This window comes from Chelonoidis abingdonii, chromosome 2 (genome assembly GCF_003597395.2).
Source record: "Chelonoidis abingdonii isolate Lonesome George chromosome 2, CheloAbing_2.0, whole genome shotgun sequence".
Lineage (NCBI taxonomy): Eukaryota > Metazoa > Chordata > Testudines > Testudinidae > Chelonoidis > Chelonoidis abingdonii.
The window spans coordinates 181,900,732-181,922,097 of NC_133770.1; the positions used below are offsets into that span (position 1 = coordinate 181,900,732).

General features: G+C 39.8%; 1 protein-coding gene across 1 annotated transcript in view; it reads right to left on the minus strand.

The window, feature by feature from the left end:
• Positions 1–21,366, minus strand: part of LOC116816208 (uncharacterized) — a gene marked incomplete at its 5' end in the record, with an annotated part of 265,924 nt that overhangs the window by 86,608 nt on the left and 157,950 nt on the right. The window contains 2 exons of the mRNA XM_075062012.1: positions 5,164–5,323; positions 16,907–17,070. Coding sequence (XP_074918113.1) covers positions 5,164–5,323; positions 16,907–17,070 — 324 coding nt within the window. The remainder of the gene's footprint in view (positions 1–5,163; positions 5,324–16,906; positions 17,071–21,366) is intronic.

Here is a 21,366-nt window from a genome sequence, read left to right on the forward strand (position 1 = left end):
ATGCAAATGCTTTTCGGAGACTGCGGGGACTGTGGGATAGCTGGAGTCCTCAGTACCCCTCCTCTCCCTCCATGAGCGTCCATTTGATTCTTTGGCTTTCCGTTACGCTTGTCACACAGCACTGTGCTGTGGACTCTGTATCATAGCCTGGAGATTTTTTTCAAATGCTTTTCATTTCGTCTTCTGTAACGGAGCTCTGATAGAACAGATTTGTCTCCCCATACAGCGATCAGATCCAGTATCTCCGTACGGTCCATGCTGGAGCTCTTTTTGGATTTGGGACTGCATCGCCACCCGTGCTGATCAGAGCTCCACGCTGGGCAAACAGGAAATGAAATTCAAAAGTTCGCGGGGCTTTTCCTGTCTACCTGGCCAGTGCATCCGAGTTCAGATTGCTTGTCCAGAGCGGTCACAATGGTGCACTGTGGATACCGCCCGGAGGCCAATACCGTCGATTTGCGGCCACACTAACCCTAATCCGATATGGTAATACCGATTTCAGTGCTACTCCTCTCATTGGGGAGGAGTACAGAAACGGGTTTAAAGAGCCCTTTATATCGATATAAAGAGCCTCATTGTGTGGACAGGTGCAGTGTTAAATCAGTTTAATGCTGCTAAAATCGGTTTAAATGCGTAGTGTAGACCAGGTCTTAGAAGGAGAAAATACCAGCTGACATACAGCTCTGAATTGTTATCTAACTTATCCTAGGTATTTGATAATGGAGTTTTACCTGATCTTCAGTACTTAATGTGACTCATCCACCAAAAGAAAAAGCCTAGGCTAAATCCATAATTCTGACCTCCTATTTAATTGATTTGATTAGCACTGAATCAATGTTATTTTTTTCTGTATTCAACCTTAACTATGGCTCTGATCCTGCAATTTTATATGCCCAGAACACCCCTGCAACCATGCCAAGCTCAATTAACATAAACGAGCCTCTATGCAGATATTAGGGGTCTGCCTGCATAGATCAGATTGCAGAATCAGGGTCTAAGGTTCTTATTAATGCAGTTCTTACTCTACCACCACCACACATGCTTTTGTCTGTCTCTTAAAGGTGATATTTTTACTTTTCTACAGCTTGCCTCATTAAATGCAATGTGAATTAGCTCACCAAAAATAATAAAGTGAATTTCTGAAATCAACTACCTGAGTCTTGAAGGCTTTCCCCACCCCCACTATGTTCCAAACTGTTACATAAATGTGATTGTGACCATGTAATCTGTATACCTGGAAATATTATTTCTTTTTGTTGTTAATGAAGGTCCTACGGCACAAATTTATTAAAGGTACACTTTTCTATGGGATAATAATTGGGTTGATAATATTAAAATCATAGGCTCATTTTTAATTGCAAGGGCAGATTATGAATACAGCTTCTAAAATGTATTTTAATGAAAAACACTACATCCTGACCTAATCATATCAACCTTATGCTATCTAATTAAGGATGCAAAAAATCATTAGAGTTGCAAAATATTAGTTCCAGCTCCATCAGGCTGCTAGCTGCCCCTTCATGAATATATATATTTTTTACTCTATGATAAATAGTTAATGAGGTAAAAATGACAAAATTTGCATGTAGGCAAATTAGTTTAATAGAGTGATGTCTTCTCTGACTACAGAAAGTGACCTTTTTCCTATCAAAAGAATGGCTAAAAATACTTTGAAATGATGGCATGACTGCCTTTCCAGAAATGACAAATTGCTTGTCTGAACAATATAAAAATTATAAAATGCAATAACCTTAAATTCTCATCATACTGTAAATGTGTCCTCTCCTGCTGCATTTATCAATTTAATAAAAGGAAATTAAGCATATTATAAAATATCCATTTATGGGGCAATTTTTAATCCAGAGGATAAAAATGAGAAGCGTATGGTTAAAAGTCAGGAAATACTGCGAAGGCCTAGACCTAATTTTCTTTAAAAAGTTTGACTGAATATTTACTTGAACTGCTTCTGTTTAATATAGCACTATATATTTATATAGATACAGATATATGACTGGGCATTCTTGCACTATCATTTCCAAAACTGCTCACAGTCAAGTTGGTATCTCATTTAAAAATGAACACATTAATATTGTACGCTATAAGGCCTGGTGGTGTGTCTTCCATACTGATTACTCTGAACAATTAAATGGAATGAAAAGAATGGGACAAGATAAATATCTTATGCAAATTAACAGCAGCAAAGGCACTTCAAGATCTGCAAAGCCAAGGATCAGATGAAAAATGGCAAACATAGGCCCTGATCCTGCTGTGAAATGCATTCAGGCAGGTCTACATGACCATGTGGAGCCTGACTTCAGGGAATTAACTGTGTATTTCTAGAGCTTTCCTACCAGACAACACCAACATTATAAACACTAGATTTGCCCAGGATCTAGCCATTTAGCAAAATCTTTGCATCATTACAAATAAAAATCAAACTAATATAATTAACAAAGAGAAGAAAACACAGGTCTCTAAAGGGTATCACTTATTCAATAGTATTAATATGTTGCATATGTAACTTAGGAGTTTGGGTTCAAGAAAGAGATGGTAGTATTCTGCTCTCAAATCTTACTCATGATGAGCTTGACCCTGAGCCCTCTAAAAACAATGCTAGAGCTCCTGATCACTTTGTTGGTGCAGAATTAGGCACTATGCCCACAGGCCCATCACTTCTCCCACCCACCGTCCACTTATTTCCCCACTATCCCTATCTGTCCATAACAACTGGCTGATTTCTTATAGGTGTCACTGAATTAAATGGGACTCTTGAAGACACATGGGGATCTACACTAGCAAGATCAGGGCATTTTAAGAAGATCAGGAAGGTGGACACTGGCGCTGTGCAAGCAGCGTGGATTCTGGGACTATGCATGGTAGCAGGGGAAACATGGGGACTCCACCCAGGTGCAAGGGCACTCGCCAACGGATGCCAAAGTGGAAATTTTGATGATTGTGTTAGTATGATTTAAGGTATAACATTTTCCACTCATTATGTGGTTGCATTTTAGCATTGTGACATGATTTGCATACGAGACTATCCCTGCAAATTAACTGCTGATGAGTGCTACACCTGCTTGGATAAAGGAACTCCTATCTTAAAACCAATCTAACTGCTACCACAAAGAACTTACTTGCTGAACTGGGAAACAACTTTTCTTATAAGCTACATTCATTTTTAAAATGCAGGGCTCTGAAACATTAAAGGATCAGGGCTGTATACTGCAAGACTGTCATGGTGAACATGCAAAATTCTACATCACAAGCAAAACTTCTATGATATATTTAAAAATATATTTAAATGTCTGATTTCTTTCAGTAGTTTTATCATGTAAAAAGTATTACATTTAACACCTACCACTTATATTGCAAAATTTCTGCTACCCGATATCAGACCACTTATAACTGTATAAGTATTTTTTTCCCTTTTTTCTATTTATCTTTTTCTATTCTCTCCTCTATTTCGCTTCCTTTTCCCTCTGAGCCCTTTCCGTGCTATTGCAAACAACAGTAAGCTGAATAATACCATTATAGAGCAATAAGCCCTTAAAAAGAAAAAGGCTGTTTGCAGTTGCCTAGTCTAGCATATTTTTCCTTATGGGAGTGGTTGCCTGGACTTATGAAATGAGTTTGTTTGGCCTCATTTTTATGTACCAGACAGAACTGAAAACAAAGAACAATTTATTTTGCTTTGACCCAGTGTAAGTTATTTTAAAAATTAAACTTGCTTTTTCACACTAACAAGAAACTAATGTTATCAGTATAAAATATAGGAATGTTTTAGTCAGATTTCTGTGGTTTGGAGTTTTATACTTTAAACTCTCCCCCTTGTCCTCTCCCCACAAATGAGGTTAAGCACTCTGCACTTCAGGAAAAGCTAAACTTACTGAGTATCTGTTTTTTTTCATTCAGTCAGCACATTCATCTTTTTATTTCCCCTTTCAGAGTCCAAACTGTCATCAAGAAAGAAACTGGAAAATAATTACAGCTATGCCACATGTTTACAGCAGTGACAACTGAACCTATATATTGATATAAACTGCTGATCTCTCAGCTGCAGCTATAGAGACTTGCAACACGTGCAGACCCCAGTTTAAAATCATCAGTTTCAGTATATTAAAAATAATAAAAATCAAAGGAGACTCTGCACCGATTTCTGAGTATACAGTTGTAATTGACTCATTTATTTCATATCTGTAACTAACTAGTTATATCTGCTGCAGTAAAAAAGATACTGCACAAAGAGTTGTCGATCGTTTCCAACCATGGGTATAGAGGGGTTCATGAATTTGTAAATTTGTCCCTGGTTAATCTGCACTTTAATAATCGCTCATTAACTGTACTGTAAATAATAGCTTAGAAAGTCAATGATGACAGCTTAATGCTTGGGAGTGAGGGAGAAAGACATGGATACATACTCGTACGGCGATGTTATTGTTATTTATTTGCATTGCAGTAGTGCCTAGGAGCCCCAGTCATGGACCAGGACCCCCCATTGTGCTAGGCGCTGTGCAACTCTGAACCCAAATATGGTTCTTGCCCCAAATAACTTACAATCTAAGTATAAGACAAGACATAACAGGTTGAGGGGTTAGGAGCAGAAGGGCAATATGAATCCTCCAGTTTTGTCACCCAAATTAAGGTAGCTTCAAGCTCAGTCCCCTAATCCCTGTCCCCATCCCTTCATGTGGCTCCTGACATGGGCTTCTATGGAATTCTGGGAAGGACAGGGAGGAAACAGAAGTTTGGCTGTCACTGCCAGCGACTCACTGAGATGCAAGGTCACTTTCACTAGACTCCCTATGTCCCTACTTGCAGTAGTGCTCTACTAGCGTCTCTCACATTTAGCTTATCAAGCTGCTGAAATGGGAAACAACTTTTCTTATAAACTACAAAAGTGCAGGGCTCTGTAATATTACTGGGAGTCTGAGGATAGCATGAGTGCAAATGGCCTTTCTAGTTTTGTCTCTCCGAATGTGGTGAATTCAGATCTTGGAAAGATGCTCATTGGCATCTGTGGTTTTAAAATTCTGAGCATAGAACTGGTAACGTTTGTTCTGCCTGAAGCTCTGTAAGAATCATTTTATGTGACTCATGAAAACAAAGCATTATTTTGGACCAACACATGACAAGCTCTTTTCACAGATTCTCACTGCTGCTCACCTTTCGTCTTTCACCACTGATGCCTCTCCATTGTTCAGCCTTTTTCATGATGCAGTTCAATTCCTGATTAGAGATTTCTAGGTCTAATGGAACGAAGAATGTGCCTTCATCACTGTGAGTGCGTTTAAATACGTCTAATAACCAACCTTCATTGTGCAGCCTAAGGAGAGAAAAACATTCTGTGCTGTTTGAAATGGTTGTTAATGCAAATAAATAAGATTTGCTTTTTTTATATTCTTTCTGTGTCTAACATTTGGTCTTCCCTCCATTTCTCTAGTCCCTACCAACCCAGTAGCTAGCTTGTTTCCCAGAATATCATGAGCATATTCTTTAACATTCATTCGTAAGAAATCTTCTGAAAATGGTGTAACATCCAAAACATACCACTGATTCTTAAATATAGATTCATTCTGTTTAATTAACCATGGACATGGGATCCCAAATAAAGCCCTGATCCTGCAAAGATTTCTACACATGCTTAATTTTATATACTGTGAGCAGTCCCACTGATTTCATGCAGGGCAGAAGTCTATGTATCACCAGAACCCAATAATGGTCAAATCACATCATATGAAACAAGAGATGAACCATTTCTCCCCCAGAACAGAAAACCTACACAATCCAACCTGTCTCTGATGTTTTAAAAAATTCATTTGGTTTGTTTGTTTTGAGACAGTAAAATACCATACCATAAAAATGGCTAGTCTAACGGGATTTCTTTTATAGGTGAACCCAAAAAATATTGTAAATCTTTTGAGAAAGCCCGATGTAACTTCTCTGCCTTAGTTGTAGAACTAAATTTCAAAACATGGCTGTTTAATTCAGACTGAAATTTGGCTCCTGCTAATCCCAAATTCATTTCAAAACCAGAGTCCCACAATAGATAAGACAATGTATAGTAACAGGACCCTAGTCTTGGATTCCTGAATTGATATTTTGCCTCTTTACATGCTTCTGAAAGTTAATGTGCTTCAATTAAGTTTATTAGAATTCAGTCCAGCTGCCCATTCCCGCCTTTCCATCTTCCCTACATAGTCATAAAGATGCAGGGCAGTGGCCAGCTGGACTCGATTTGCTGTGGGTTTCCCTAGGTTACACCCTCCTCCCAACCAATAAAAGCCTAGCTTTGCATGAGGCTGTGCCATTGGTCATTCCTCTGGCTCTAAGGCACCCTCTTATTGGCGAGGAGAGAGGCAGCTTCCCTCCTGGCACTGCCCTTTTAGGATGGGAGAGGAGCAAAAGGCCATTCAGCCTCTTATTTTGCTTCAGCAAGGCTTTTTCATCCACCCCACCATAAAATGGTGCTAATGTTTAGGACAAATGCCTGATACCTGTCCTAGGGATACTTTATTGGTGTATAATTGCTTATTATATCTGTTATTATAATGACTAGTCAGTGTGGTTTCTTTTCTACTCAGCCAAGTTAAAATCACATTCAGGTTTCCACACGCTCCATTGTGTTTTGTCTCAATGTTGACGGTGGATGTAGTGTTTTCAGGGGACTACATGTATTTGGTTGTTTGGGCTGGGATGGTAGATAGGGACCAGTATCCCTCTCCCACTACAGTAGGAGTCAGAGGGACACATCAGCACAGGCTGCCACTAAAGTCTATCACCAGGATAGGCAACCTATGGCACGCGTGCCAAAGATGGCATGCAAGTTGATTTTCAGTGGCACTCACACGCCTAGGTCCTGGCCACAGGTCCGGGGGGCCCTGCATTTTAATTTCATTTTAAATGAAGCTTCTTAAATGTTTTAAAAACCTTTTTTGCTTTACATACAACAATAGTTTAGTTATATATTATAGACTTATAAAAAGAGACCTTCTAAAAACGTTAAATGTATTACTGGCACTTGAAACCTTAAATCAGAGTGAATAAATGAAGTTTGAAAGGTTGCCTACCCCTGGTCTATCACAACAGTGTTTTTAGCCCTCTCTATCAGGGGTGGGGGGACCATGTGTCTTGTAGTCCAAGTTGCATGTTCAGATGCAGGTGGAATGGACAGTCCCTTTGACAGAGTAGCTGTTTTGCTGTTGGTATCTGCCAGTCTGTACAAAAAGCATTTCTTGGGGGTCAGTCCAGGCAACTACAGCCACCCTTCAATAAAGAGACTATGTTAATTCCTCTCTCATTTTGATTTCATTTTTTGTCTGTTTATTTAACAAAGTTGCCGCCATTAATTGCATCTAGCTTGTGAGATATCTTTTTGGTGATCCCCTCAAAAGAAGAGATTAAGGGTTGATGTGAGTGAGGTGTATTTAATGTTAAGAAATATAGACAAACTGACTATGTGGAATATTGGACTAGGGTCAAAAACAAGGGGTATAATTGGTGCTAAGGAACAATGGAAAATTAAGGTATTTCAAAATACATTTCTAGAAGCAGAAAATAATTAACACACTATGTCAAATGGATTCCCAAGTGGTACAATCTATTCAAATGAACATATTCAAAACAGAATAATTTCATAATTGATTCTTGTACCTAGATCAGATGTTTCACTGACAACAATGGAAATTTTGTGCTAAGGTCTGACATAGACTATGGACTGCCTTGTAACTGTTACATATATTATATTGCACTCAGATGAAAAAAAATACTTGCCAAGTTGATGGACCTCATTGCTTTTCTTCATCCTGAAACATCAGGAAGTGAACCACTGGCTAGGTAACTGGTGGAGGGTGAAGGGTTTTGGTTTTGTGAAACATTGACCCACCTTCTGTGGGAAGAGGGATATGGCCTCCATCTCAGTAAAAGGGAAAGTAATCTCCTCAGAGACAGGCTGGCTAGGCTAGTCAGGATGGCATTAATCTCATGTCAAAAAGGGAAGGTAAGAAAAGGGAAGATATGAGCACCCAGCACAAACTTGAGTGTTGAGAACAAAGTTAATCAAGGAACCAAATGGACATGAGGAGACGAAGTTATTGAATTGACTATACACCAGTGCCAGGAACCTGGGTAACAAACAAGAAGAATTGTTATGATCATTTATGAGCACAAATTCGAGCTCATTGGTATTACTGAAACTGGTGGAATGAGTTACATGACTGGAATGCTAAAAGCAATGGTTATAACTAGGGCCCTACCAAATTCACAGTCCACTTTGGTCAATTTCACAGTCATAGGATTTTAAAAATAATAAATTTCATGCTTTCAGCTATTTAAATCTGAAATTTCATGGTGTTGTAATTGTAGGGGTCCTGACACAAAAAGGAGTTTGGGGGGCAGGAAGGGATCACAAGGTTATTGTAATGGGAGTTGTGGTACTGCTACCCTTACTTCTGCACTGCTGCAGGCAATGGCGCTGCCTTCAGAGCTGGGCAGCTGGAGAGTGGTGGCTGCTGGCCGGAAGCCCAGCTCTGAAGACAGAGCTGCCATCAGCAGCAGCGCAGAAGTAAGGATGGCGTGTTGGTGAGATGCTGCCTTCAGAGCTGGGTGCTTGGCCAACAGTCACTGCTCTCTGGCCGCCTAGCTCTGAAGGCAGCGCCGCCGCTTGCAGCAGTGCAGAAGTAAGGGTGGAAATACTGCAACCCTACTACAATAATCTTGTGAGCTCCGCCCCCCACAACTCCCTTTTGGGTCAGGACCCCCAATTTGACAAATGTTGGTCTCCCCAGTGAAATCTGTGTAGTATAGGGTAAAGGCACTCAAAAGACCAGATTTCACAGGGGGAGACCAGATTTGACGGTCCGTGATGCATTTTTTGTGGGCATGAATTTGCTAGGACTTTAGTTATTACCTATTTAGGAAGGATCAAGTGGGCAAAAGGGGAACGGGAGTGGAACTCTGACAAAAATAGCATAACCAATTTCCATATCATTGATAACTTAGAAGAAAATGATATTGAAAACTTATGGCTAAATATCCTAACAGATAAAGTACAAGATGGAGTATTAGTTGGTGTCTACTGCAGACCACCAAATCACACTAGAAAAGAGAATAAATGCTTCCTTATGCGTCTATACAATGTATAGGAAAAAAAGCTGTGTGATCATGGTGGACTTCAATTTGAATGGCATATGCTAGAGGTCTTGTGCTGCCAATGCTAAAACATTCTTGGAACTTCTAAACATTATAGATAAAAATTTCTTAACTCAAAAAGTGTTTCAGTCAACATGGGAAAATTCTTTATTAGACCTTGTCTTAACAGATAAAGAGGAACTGATCACCAAACTAAAATTTACTAATAGATTAGGAACAAGTGATCATAACTTGATCACATTTATAACGTACAAGCAGAATAAAGTCCAGACCAGAAATATACATACTTAGTGCTTTAATATGGCCAATTCCACAAAGCTGAAAACAATTATGAGCCAAATCAGTTGGGAGGAAGAATTTACTCAAAAAATGTGACTGATAATTGGGAATCATTTAACACCTTACTAGATGCACCAAAAGCCACAATCAAGAAAGAAGGCCATACTGATTAAAAAATGACCTGGTTTAGAGGGAAAGTGAAGGCCACTATGGACAATTTTAAAAATAATATACAAGTGGAAGAAAGAGTAAATTGATAGTAATGAATATAAATCAGAAGTTAGGAATTGTAGAAAATTGATAAGAGAAACAAAATGACACAAGGAGAACTCTATGGCCACCAGAGTTAAGGAAAATAAGCAGCAGTTATCAGGAACAAAATGAATCCTTACAATGTATTGGTCCTTTACTAGACGGAAATGATAGAATTATCAACAACAACACAGAAAGGGCAGAAGTGATCAATAAATATTTCTGTTCTGCATTTCAGGAAAAAACAGACTATACAATCTCAGCATACGGTGATGATAATAACACACCTTCCATTCTACTAATATCTCTGGAGGATGTTGAACAGAAACTATTAAAGTTATATATTTATAAATCAGAGGTTCAGATAACTTGCATCTGAGAGCTTTAAAAGAGCTGCCTGAAGAGCTTGCTGGAATATTAATGTTGATTTTCAATAAGTCTTGGAATATTGGGGAAGTTCCAGAAGACTGGAAGACAGCCAATGTTGTGCCAATTTTAAAAAAAGGGTAAACAGGACGACGTGGGTAACTATAGGACTGTCAGCCGAACGTCGATCCCGGGCAAGATAATGGAGCAGCTGATATAGGACTTGATTAATAAAGAATTAAAGGAGGGAAATATAATTAATGCCAGTCATCATGGGTTTATGGAAAATAGATCATGTCAAACTAACTTGATATCTTTTTTTTATGAGATTACAACTTTGGTTGATAAAAGTAATAGTGTTGACATAATCTGCTTAGACTTCTGTAAGGCATTTCACTTGATACTGCATGACATCTTGATTAAAAAACAAGAACTAATGGTACACATTAAATGGGTTAAAAATTGGCTAATTGATAGCCCTCAAAATGTAATTGCAATGAGAAATCTTCATCGAGCGGGTGTATTTCCAGTGGGGTCCCGCAGGGATCTGTTTTTGGTCCTATGTTATTTAAAACTTTTATTAATGACCTGGAACAAAACATAAAATTATCACTGATAAAGTTTGCAAATAATGCAAAAATTAGGACTGGCAAATTATGAAAAGGACAGGTGACTTAGTAAACTGAACACAAGCAAACAATATACATTTTAATACTGCTAAATGCAAATATATACATCTGGGAACAAAGAACATAGGCCATACTTACAGGATGGGGGCTCTATCCTGGGAATCCATAACTCTGAAAAAGATTTGGCGTCATGGTGGATAATCAGTTGAACATGAGCTTCCAGTGTGACACCGTGGCCAAAAGAGCGAATGCGATACTGGGATGTATAAAAAGGGGAATCTCTAGTGTGAACAGAGAGGTTATTTTACCTCTTTTTGTGGCCTTTCTATGACCGCAGCTAGAATACTGTGTCCAGATCTGTTGTCCACAATTCAAAAAGTATATTGATAAATTGGAGAGAGTTCAGAGAAGAGCCACACGAATAATTAAAGGATTAGAAAACATGTCTTATAATGATGGATTCAGAGAGCTCAATCTGTTTATCTTAACAAAGAGAAGGTTAAGGGGTGACTCGATTACAGTCTAAGTATCAACATGGGGAAAAAAAATTAATAATGGGCTCTTCAGTCTAGTACAGAAAAAAATAACATGATCCACTAGCTGAAGTTGAAACCACACAAATTCAAATGGGAAATAAGGTGTAAATGTTTAACAATGAGAGTAATTAACCACTGGAACAATTTATCAAAGGTCATGGTAGATTCTCCATTACTGACAATTTTAAAATCAAGATTGGATATTTTTTTCTAAAAGATATGTTCTATAATTATTTTGGCGAAGTCCTAGGGTCTGTGTTACACAGGTTGGACTAGATGATAACAATGATCCCTTCTGGCCTTGGAACCTATGAATCTCCGCTGTATATAGCTATTCTTTGGAAGTCCAAGTCAGTGCTTTAGATGATTTGACACTTCTCTTGCTAAACGAGAACTAGACCTTGCTGTTCACTTCAGCTTGTTTAATGTTACATTTTTTTTCAAAATGATGTGAAATTTAACGCAGTTAAATTACTGTCATTTTGCTGCCATAAACATTTTCTATATGAAGATTTTAAGCACAAGATTATCAGCTATATAATTAATAGTTTGAATTAATTAGGAATTGTTAAGCCTTTCTCTTCTAGTTTCTTTTTCTTTTGCCCCAAAATGCCCTGCCTTCTCCAATCATAATGCTGTATTTTCCTCTCTTTTGTGTGAAAGAAAAATTATTAAAACGTTTCTCCCTGATATTTTAACACAGCTTCTGTAAATATGTTAATAGCAAAATCTCTTCCTAATGCTGGGTGGGAGTGGGAGTGGGAGGGTGGGGGTGGATAGAGAAAATCTGAAGAGGTTACCTAAAGAAAAAAGATGAAATGAAGTAATAGAATAGAAAACTTGACAAGCTAATTTCTTTTTTAAAAGAAAGCTCATAATATATTAAAGTTACTTTTTTTGACAGGCCACTTTAAATACATACTGGCCAGGATAGTGTAATATCAAGAGAGGGCGGTGAACTTCACTTGAGTCAGTAAATGGTGAGATCATTGTCACAATATATTTTTAGTACAATTAAAATGAAAGTGTTAAATCTAGTCAATGTGCTAGTAGACAAAAAGCTCCCCTGAAGATATTGAAAAGATGTGCACACTACGCCACAGACTCCTTTGGCAATCAACAAGTTTGTTAGATTATTTAGATTGGGAGCTTTTGGGGGCAGGGACTGTCCTTTTGATTCTGTGTTTGTACAGCGCCTAACACAATAGGGTTCTGGTCCCTGATTGGGGCTGCTAGGCACTACCACAACACAAATAATAGTAGTAACAGTAATGATGCTTTCTACCCAAGCCTCATGCCCTGACAGCTTGCTTCACCGCTGTTCATCTGATGCTGCTACTCATTGGCTATAAGTGGCAACTGGGGCTCCTGTGCTTCTCCTATATGGGAGATTTAATTGTGGTTCTGAATACTGATGGATACACTGGCCTCACACCTTCATGCCCTTAGTTAAACTGTAACTTAAAGGATTCTTTTTAATGGTAACGTGAACATGAATGCTAACTGAAATTGACCAATGCAATCAATTCTATGTTCCAAGGGCTGAATTCTGGCCTTTGAATAGGTTGCACCAACACATTAGAGAGAAGGATTTGTCCCTAAGTGTCTGTATTTGCTCACATTTTAAAAGAAAGGTGTAATGAGTGCCCCTGTGAAAATGTATGTTCACACACTGAGCCCAACAGACCCATATTTGAATGCACAAATAGGCATTTGTACAGGCCACTCAGGAACCTGCATACACTAAGGGATATTTAAATCACAATTGCCTTCTTTAAAGAAGAAATGTGAATTTTTGGTGGCTTACCCATTGTATTCCCTTTTGCAAATGCATGCCATTATATTTATATTCTGTGAACCCAATTAACATATTAGCTCAGATATATTTTCCTCAGAGGAATTCAAAATGGTCTTAGTTCCATCAAGTTCAATACTTAGACTGTTTAAACAATCCTGTTAAAATTCATGTATGTTCTGCGTACCATGATTTTGCCATTGAGGAAAGCACTCTGAAGATCATATGCAGCATAAAAAGTTTTATTATCCTTCCTTTGCTTTATTATTGTGTTATGAATAATTTTAAAAATATGTTATCCAAAGAAGCTTTTTTTTTCCAGTTAAGTTTTCCCCTCCCGTTTATTGGAAAACATTATGGGAAGATTGATCCAGAAGGGAAAGAATCTTTGATGATCTTGCACCTGTTCCCCAGACAATGAAGATGTTCATAATATTCTCATAAAAACCTGCCTTACAAATGTTTTAATTTAAATTAATTTTCCTGAGTAATAAACGACAGCAGCTAAAACTTATGAAGCTATTCAAAACTATTAAGTCAATGATTAAGAAAGCATTAACATCTCAAAAACTAATTAACTAGACTACCAGTACATTGGAGTTGTGTACAGCTTCCAGGAATGTAGAAGCTTTGAAATACTTCACAGAAATTTAGATTGCCATTTATCTTGTTCTGTCTGCTACAATGGAGTTTCTGGAAAGAGGTAGACAGAGGAATGGCTAGGTCAGACGCAAACAGTATACTGATCATTCTGATTCTTAAAACTGCTAGGATTTCGTGTCTTCATCCATAGCATTTATGTGTATGTGCCATCATGCATATCACTGAAAATTTGTATTGCTATATAGAGAGAGTTTCTCAGAAACATGGCAGCAGGTATCATAGGCCAGGGCAGGCTAAGCATCCCCTGACCCATGCTGTGTCTCTGCCCATGTTGCGCCCTGAGGCCCCACCCTCCCTCTCTACCTGAAGCCAGTAGGATGCTGGGGAATTCACTTCAGCCAGTGGCCCTGAGCTCAGGCCTGCCAGTGGCCCAGGGCCGTGCTGGAGCCATCAGTGTGTGTGTGTGTGTGTGTGTGGAGGGGGCAGTGTCGGACCAGCAGGTGTATGGGGAGCTGTCAGGCCAACCGGTGTGGCAGGGAGTGTTGGGCCAGCTAGTGTGTGGTGGGGGTAGGGGTGTCAGGCAAGCTACTGTGGGGGGAGGTATCGGGCCAGCCGGTGTGACGGGGGGTGTCGGGCCAGCTAAGGGGGGGTGTCAGGCCAGCTAGTGTGGGGGGAGGTGTTGGGTCAGCTGGCCGGGGGGCTGGTGGCTCGGCCTGATGCTGGGGCCAGCCCACTGTTCAGAGGGGCCGAATGGGATGAACAGGCTGGGGGGAGACTTGAGGTCCAGGGGAGCAGGCAAGGGCAGGCTAGCCTCCCCAAAGCGGGGAGGGGTGGTGGTTCACCTGCCTCCCATACTCAGAAACAAAAAAGAAAATCATTCAGCCCAACAAGTAAACCAAAACCTACTTCCTTTGAAGTAGGGCCAGTGGTGAAAGGGGGACAGTCCCAGAAGCAAAGGAGGGAGAAACTCACTAAGGGACCTTAGGAATCTCCTCTCCCCATGAGTCTCTGGCACTCATTAGAGGAAGGGGATGCTGACTGGCGAGCATTTCCCAGCTCCTAGATTTAATCTGGTGTGGGGGCCATGTGGAACTTCTTTTAAATCCGTTCTAGCTGCCCACCCTATCCACCTTAATTAGGAAAGGGAACTTGGCCTGACACATGCTGCAGGTCTATTCGATTGCCTATTTAGGGGTTGGGAAGAATATTTTTTCTCCCTTGGGCCAATTGGTGGAGGAGCAGGGAGGTGTTTTGTCTTCCTTTCAGCACCTTCAAACTACAGTGGGTTAAGTAGGAATGCATTTAGAACCTAATGGAGGTACTGGATAGAGTGGTTTATTTGTTGCAACTTGCATCTGGTTTCCTGTGCTGTTAAGAGAATAAAATGAGCAGTTCCCAGAGGTAAGAGACCTAGGATTTTGGTGATGGGTCTTGGGCTCACGAAATAGATTTGCAGGCCAAGTTCAGAACTTGTGGCCCCTGCAGGATGAGATCCCCACCCTTCTGCATCCTCTGTCCCCCGGCGTGTAGGCTGTGGACACCCTACTTTGCGTTATAGGTTATATGGTAAGAAACCCTATAACCTGTGCACTAGTTACGGATTATATGGTAAGGAGCACTGTAACCGCTGCACTGGAACCACTGGAAATGTCTGGTGTAGGAAAGTATGGGTGTTGGGCAGGTAGCACCCCCTCCTCTGTGTTAAACTTTAATGAAAAGTTGCTGCCTACTGCTTAATTCCATGCATGTGTCTGTCCTCATTTTCCTGCTGTGTCCACATCAATGATGCTTGTACAGATAATGATACCTGCCAGAAAGATAGCAGGAATAGTGGCTGAAGAACAATCATGCTGGAGATGAGTGGAGACCATTTACATTTATAATGCACAAAACCATGGCCAGACTAGCCGGAGCAAGATGATCCAGGCAAGATGATCCAGGCAATGGGCCAGACTAGCCAGAGCAAGATGACCCAGGCAATGGGGCAGATACTGATTTCATGGTCTTGTGCTGGCCTGGGCTGCAATAACCCTAGGTAAAACATAGAACAGCCAAGGATCAGGGAGAAAAATGTGTATTCTATCCTACCCTTTGCTTCCTTGGCTTGCCCCATCCCTGACACACTCCCTACCTGGAAGTCTAAAGGTAAAATCTTCAAAAGCATCTCAATAGGACTTTGAAAGTCAAAGCAAGTTAGGCTTAACTTAGATGCTTTAGAAAAATTTAACCCAAAATCAAGTAACTTCACATCATAAGTTTCTTAATGTCACCCTGCTGAGGAACACGATGGGCTTCAGGTTCTCTATCTCACTGTCTTCCTTTGAGCACCCGTGTTATGGAGGTTGTGCTGGAGTCAACCCCTGATTGTCTGTGACCAGGTGGAACCTCTACACATGATCACATACTATTTATATGCCTGTTCTGGCATCACCTAGCATCTTTTAGGATGTGATATCAGCAGGACATAAAAACTTAAGCATAGAAATGACATTGGTAAAAGTAAGAAGTGTCATAAAGCAAAAGTCCCAATTCTGAACCTTAGCGTCCAAAATGGATGCCTGCATGAAACCTTCAAGCTTAATTACCAGCTTAGATCTGATAGCACTGCCACCAGCCAGGAATTCCAGTGCCTGGCTCACTCTGGTCTCCCCAAAGCCTTCCCTGGGGGACCCCAAGACTCAGATGCCCTGAGTCTCACAACAAAGGGAAATAATCCCCTCCCCTTGTCTCCTTGTTACTTCCTCCCTGGACGACCTGGAAGATCACCCTGTTTCAATTTCTCCCACCAATTTCCCTGGTGAGGCTGCAGATTCAATCTCCTTGAAGCCGCAACTAGGAAAAAATCCAACAAGTTTTAAAAAGAAAGCTTTATATAAAAAGAAAGAAAAAGACATAAAAATGGTCTCTGTATCAAGGTGACAATATACAGGGTTATTGGCTTAAAAGAAAAAAGTGAATAAACAGCCTTATCCAAAAAGAAATACAATTTAAAACATTCCAGCAACTACACACACGTAAATACAAAAAAACAATATAAGCCTATTGTCTTTCTACCTTTGTACTTACAACTTGGAAACAGAAGATTAGAAAGCCTGGAGATAGAGTGATCCCCTCAGAGACTAGAGAGCAACAGCCCTGAGACAAAGAACACATACCCAAAAAACTTCCCTCCCTTGAGATTTGAAAAATCCGGTTTCCTGATTGGTCCTCTGGTCAGGGGTCAGTTCTCTGCTTGTAAGCCCTTTGCAGGTGAAAGAACATTAACCCTTAACTATCTGTTTATGACAAGAAGGGCTTACCTTAGAAAGTAGAGGGACAATACTGTAGATGAAATAATGAACAAAATTGTGTAAAGTATCACAGTAATCAGTGCACCAGGAATTCCCGATTGCTCTGTTCTTGAGAAGAGCCAGTAGAGCTTTGCAGCATCAGCAATGGGCTTCTCTGCTCTGTAGGTAAGTCGCTAACATGTAAAAAGAAAAGTAATCAAAGTAAGAAAGTGGAAAACTCAGTGAATCCATTCATATGACTCATTCATATAAACCCCTACACGCAGAAGAATGAACAAGTCTTTAAAATAAGGATTTTAATGTATTTTTCAGGGTACATAACTTGAAATCTCTTATGTAGAATTTAAAAAGAATTACTGGTACATGACTGGCTAACTTGTATTCTCTATGTCTTTGCTTGTTTTAATGCAGCCAAAAATCTAGCCTTTGACAGGTAATCCATGGAGCAAAACCCATGCTTTATTTATAAAGTACCAGATGTGGATTTAATAAACTCATTGCAGGAAAAAAATTAAGATGAGTATGGAGGAGATCCACCTTATTTTCAGGACATAATGAGTAATTTCTGCAATGAATAATATTAAAAAACTTATGCGATAACTTTTAAAGAGTACTGAATGGGCATAAGACCCTTGTGACAGGGCATGATTCCAAAGAGGTGAGTCTAATATTGACCTATATTACAAGAAAAAAAACATTGGTCCCTACCAGATACAGCAAGTAATCTGTATATCATTTTGAGAGCGCAGGCTTTTGAGACTGGCTTGCCTCCAGTCTCATTTTCAAATAAAGTCATCATAGGTTGCTACATTTCAAAAACAAAGGTAAATTGTACGAAGTGCCAGACTGAAGTATCAGAATGTACATATGTCTTGCTAGTTGTCACCTAGCACAGCTTCTCTAAACAATACCATCAGTCAAAGAGGGAGGTAAATTCATAGAGCTTCACTGAGACCCAATGAGGTGGGAAAAACAGAGGCAGCAACTACAATTAGATCAACAGCAGCTGACAGCAGGGTTTGCAAAGCTTTTTGCCCAAAGGGGTTGACCCTATTCAGTCCAAATAGACAAATTCCTAAGATCCCCTTATGAAACAATATGTGAAATTATGTACATGCATTACTATATCTGCATGAAATCCCTTAGCGAGAAAATGGAAGCTATCCATATTTTCAATAACCAGAAAACAGAATTTGGGAAACCATGACAGTCGGTGTTTAATTGCAGAACTGACACACAGGCAACTTATTTTATGTCTGGACCCCTTATTTAGTAATTTATTTGAAGGAAGATATTCAGAAACAGTGAAATCAAAATCACCTAATAACTTTGGTTTTCCTGCCCCTTATATGTCTCCCAAGACTGAAGTACCTGAGAACACCTCATAACTGTATCCATTGATAACTGCAGTTATTATTGTTAACAGTTGTTCATGAAAAGCAAAGACATAACAAAAGCTATCTGACTATTATACTGTATTATATTACTAACAGTAATGAAAATTCAACTCGTTTGTATAAAACTAAACCTTGATAAGGACGTGAAGCCATGATCATTTATCTGACAATAAAAGGTACCAAAATCTTTAGCATAGGGAAGGAGGTGCAAACGGGATCATATCTGCATAGATTAACATTTGTCATTTTATTGGGATTAAGCTGATTTACGCATTTGAGTGACAATTCACAAATGTATCAATATGTTACATTATACTTTTGATAAAACAAGGGGTAAATTTTCAAAACCATTAGTGAATTTTGCCTGTTTTTCAACTCTCTCTAATTGTAATAAACATACTAAGGTATTGATGTACTACTGCCATCTGCTAGCTGGAATCAGATCTGCTCATCTGTGTATCATAGGCCTTATATTGCTAACAGCTAAAGGAAACCCTCCTTTCCATCAGTTCTCTGATGTGTGATATAATGACAATGATGAAGTCCTAGATGGCCATGTTAAATCATATTAGTGCCTGTCAAAAGGACACTTGGAACAGCTTCCAGTAAAAGGTATGGTATTTACATTTCCTTTTCCTTCCAATAATGTTACTTTGTTACCTTTAGGATGCAACAGCCTGCTCCCCCTGAGACAAGTGGCCTGCTCTGTGGGTTGACCCAAAGGTTAGTTGAAACCATACTCCCACCTCTCCTCCTTATTGCCTTTGGTGTGCATGCACACCCTGGGGGTTCACTGCCATTACATCAAGACCTGTGTGGGCCATACAAAGAATGGGCTCCTTGCACTTTTCCCTGTTCTATCCCTCCATCAAATCATGAACTGCATTATTTCAAATCTACTGAATTCTTGAATGGCCTGATCCAAGAAATTCTTACTACTGACCAGTACTTGTTATGCTTTTCAATGGTAATAGTCATGACAGTAAGAGCTATATCTATGCATAGTAGTCATATGGCCTGGCCCCTGATCGCTATACTATATGAGTACCTCATAGTCTTTAATATATTTATCCTCATGATTCTCCTGTGAGGTAGGGAAGATCTTTTGTCCTCTTCTTACAGATGGAGAACTAAAGCACCAAGTAGCCAAATGACTTGTCCAAGGTCACACAGGAAGCCTGTGGTAGAGCAAGGACTTGAACTCAGTTCTCTGAAGCCCTGGCTAGGGCCCGAACTACTGGAACATCTATCCACACTGCCTGGTAGCATATGGTTAGAGAATAGGGGTTTCATTGCACATCTAACATTCTCTCTTAACTGTGGCTTTTTAAAAAATAACTCAAAATCTTATACTGTCAACTATTGTGGAGTTTTCCTTTAATAATAACAAATAAATATATTAGTAAACAAGAAACCCTCATCTCCAGGGCTATCAAGTGGTCATCTTTCATAAGCATTAAGTCTATTTAGAATATTAAAAGATACAATAACATTAAAGTGACTCAGGTTACATTACCACAATATAACATTTTGAAAATGCTTGATCTCAGATAAATTGATTGGCAAGTAAATGTGAAATAGAGCCAGAGGGAATACAAATTTATGGGTTCCACGTGAAGATAATCCTGGTAGATAATATTGCCAAATTTTCAGTATGAAGTACAGAAAGAAACATGCATTCAGAACTTCTCACTTGGAGACTGATCTATATTATAATGAAAAACTTAATTACATTATCCATATTTCAAGTTTCCTTCTGACCAGCAGCAGGAGCCCTGGTGTTTTGGTTGATATCTGTTGTTACCAAATCCAGTCTGGCTAGAACCAAAGCTGTTCCACTGAAGTCAATGGCAAAACTCCCATTGGCTACTAAAGGAGGAATATCGGGCCTTTTTAAGGAAGAAAGGCTGGCTATGGCTATACAAAAAAAGAAAATGTCAAATTAACATTATTATTAATATTATAGACCCTGATTCAAAAGCCTGTTCTTATTCAACAAAACACTTAGGTATGTGCTTAACATTTGCTGAGTGCCTAACATCCATTAACTTCCATGGGAAGCATGCGCTTAAAGGTTTGCTGAATTGGGGCCTCAAAAAGTAACTTGAGCCAGTGGGAATCACAGGTGTGCAGCACCTCTGAAAATCAGGCCACTTTCTTTCTTTGGGAGGTTAATTTTTATCATGAAATTTTGAAAATGTGGACCTATGTCCGGGGATAGCCTCTGACCATAAGGCTAAGCATCTTCCCCTTGTGCTCAGGTTGTATTTAAAGCATTAGTTTACCTGGCTACTAAATATATGTGCTAAGGGAGGGGAAGAGATTCTCCGTATAATTTTTCCTTAGTACAAGCCTGAGTACAACAAGGCAGACTTAAGCTGTAATTCTAAATTTTCTGTGTACATTCGGTATAGAAAAAGAGCCTTCTCTGAAATATTGCTAATTCAAAAATTGAGAAAGCATCCCCTTCCTTCCCAGTGAAGAATTGCCATATCAGGGTAATTACAATTAGAACTGAGCTTTGTCCATATTTTATAACATTCACAAAAAGACAGAGAGGTCTCAGTGTAACTCCAGTACATCGTTACACACTAAAATACAGCTTATTAGCTAAACTATCTCCATGATAGCGCAAATTAAACTTCCCACAAACCAGTACAGTCAAAACTTGCAATAACGCACCCCGCCATAATGCGAAATTGCATATAACCCGATCACAGGTTGGCTCCCTTTTAAGATATAATACAGTACTGTACTGTACCAATGGTCCCCAACACCATAGCAGTGGAGAGAAGCTGCAGCCCGCACCTGCTGGGGACAGAGAATTCCGAGGCTGCAGGCGCAGGTGCTCTCTGTCCCCAGCAGGCGCAGGGCCCCAACTTCTCTCCGGTTTCTCTGGGGCTGTCAGGGCTAGGGTCTCTGTCCACAGCAAGTGCGGGGCCATGGTTTCTTTTCCACTTGAAGAGGAGCCATGGCCCCACGCCTGCCAGGGACAGAGAACTTCAGGGCTGCGGGCACCGGTGCTCTCTGTCCCCCGCAGGTGCGGGACCGTGGCTTCTCTCCCGCTTCAAG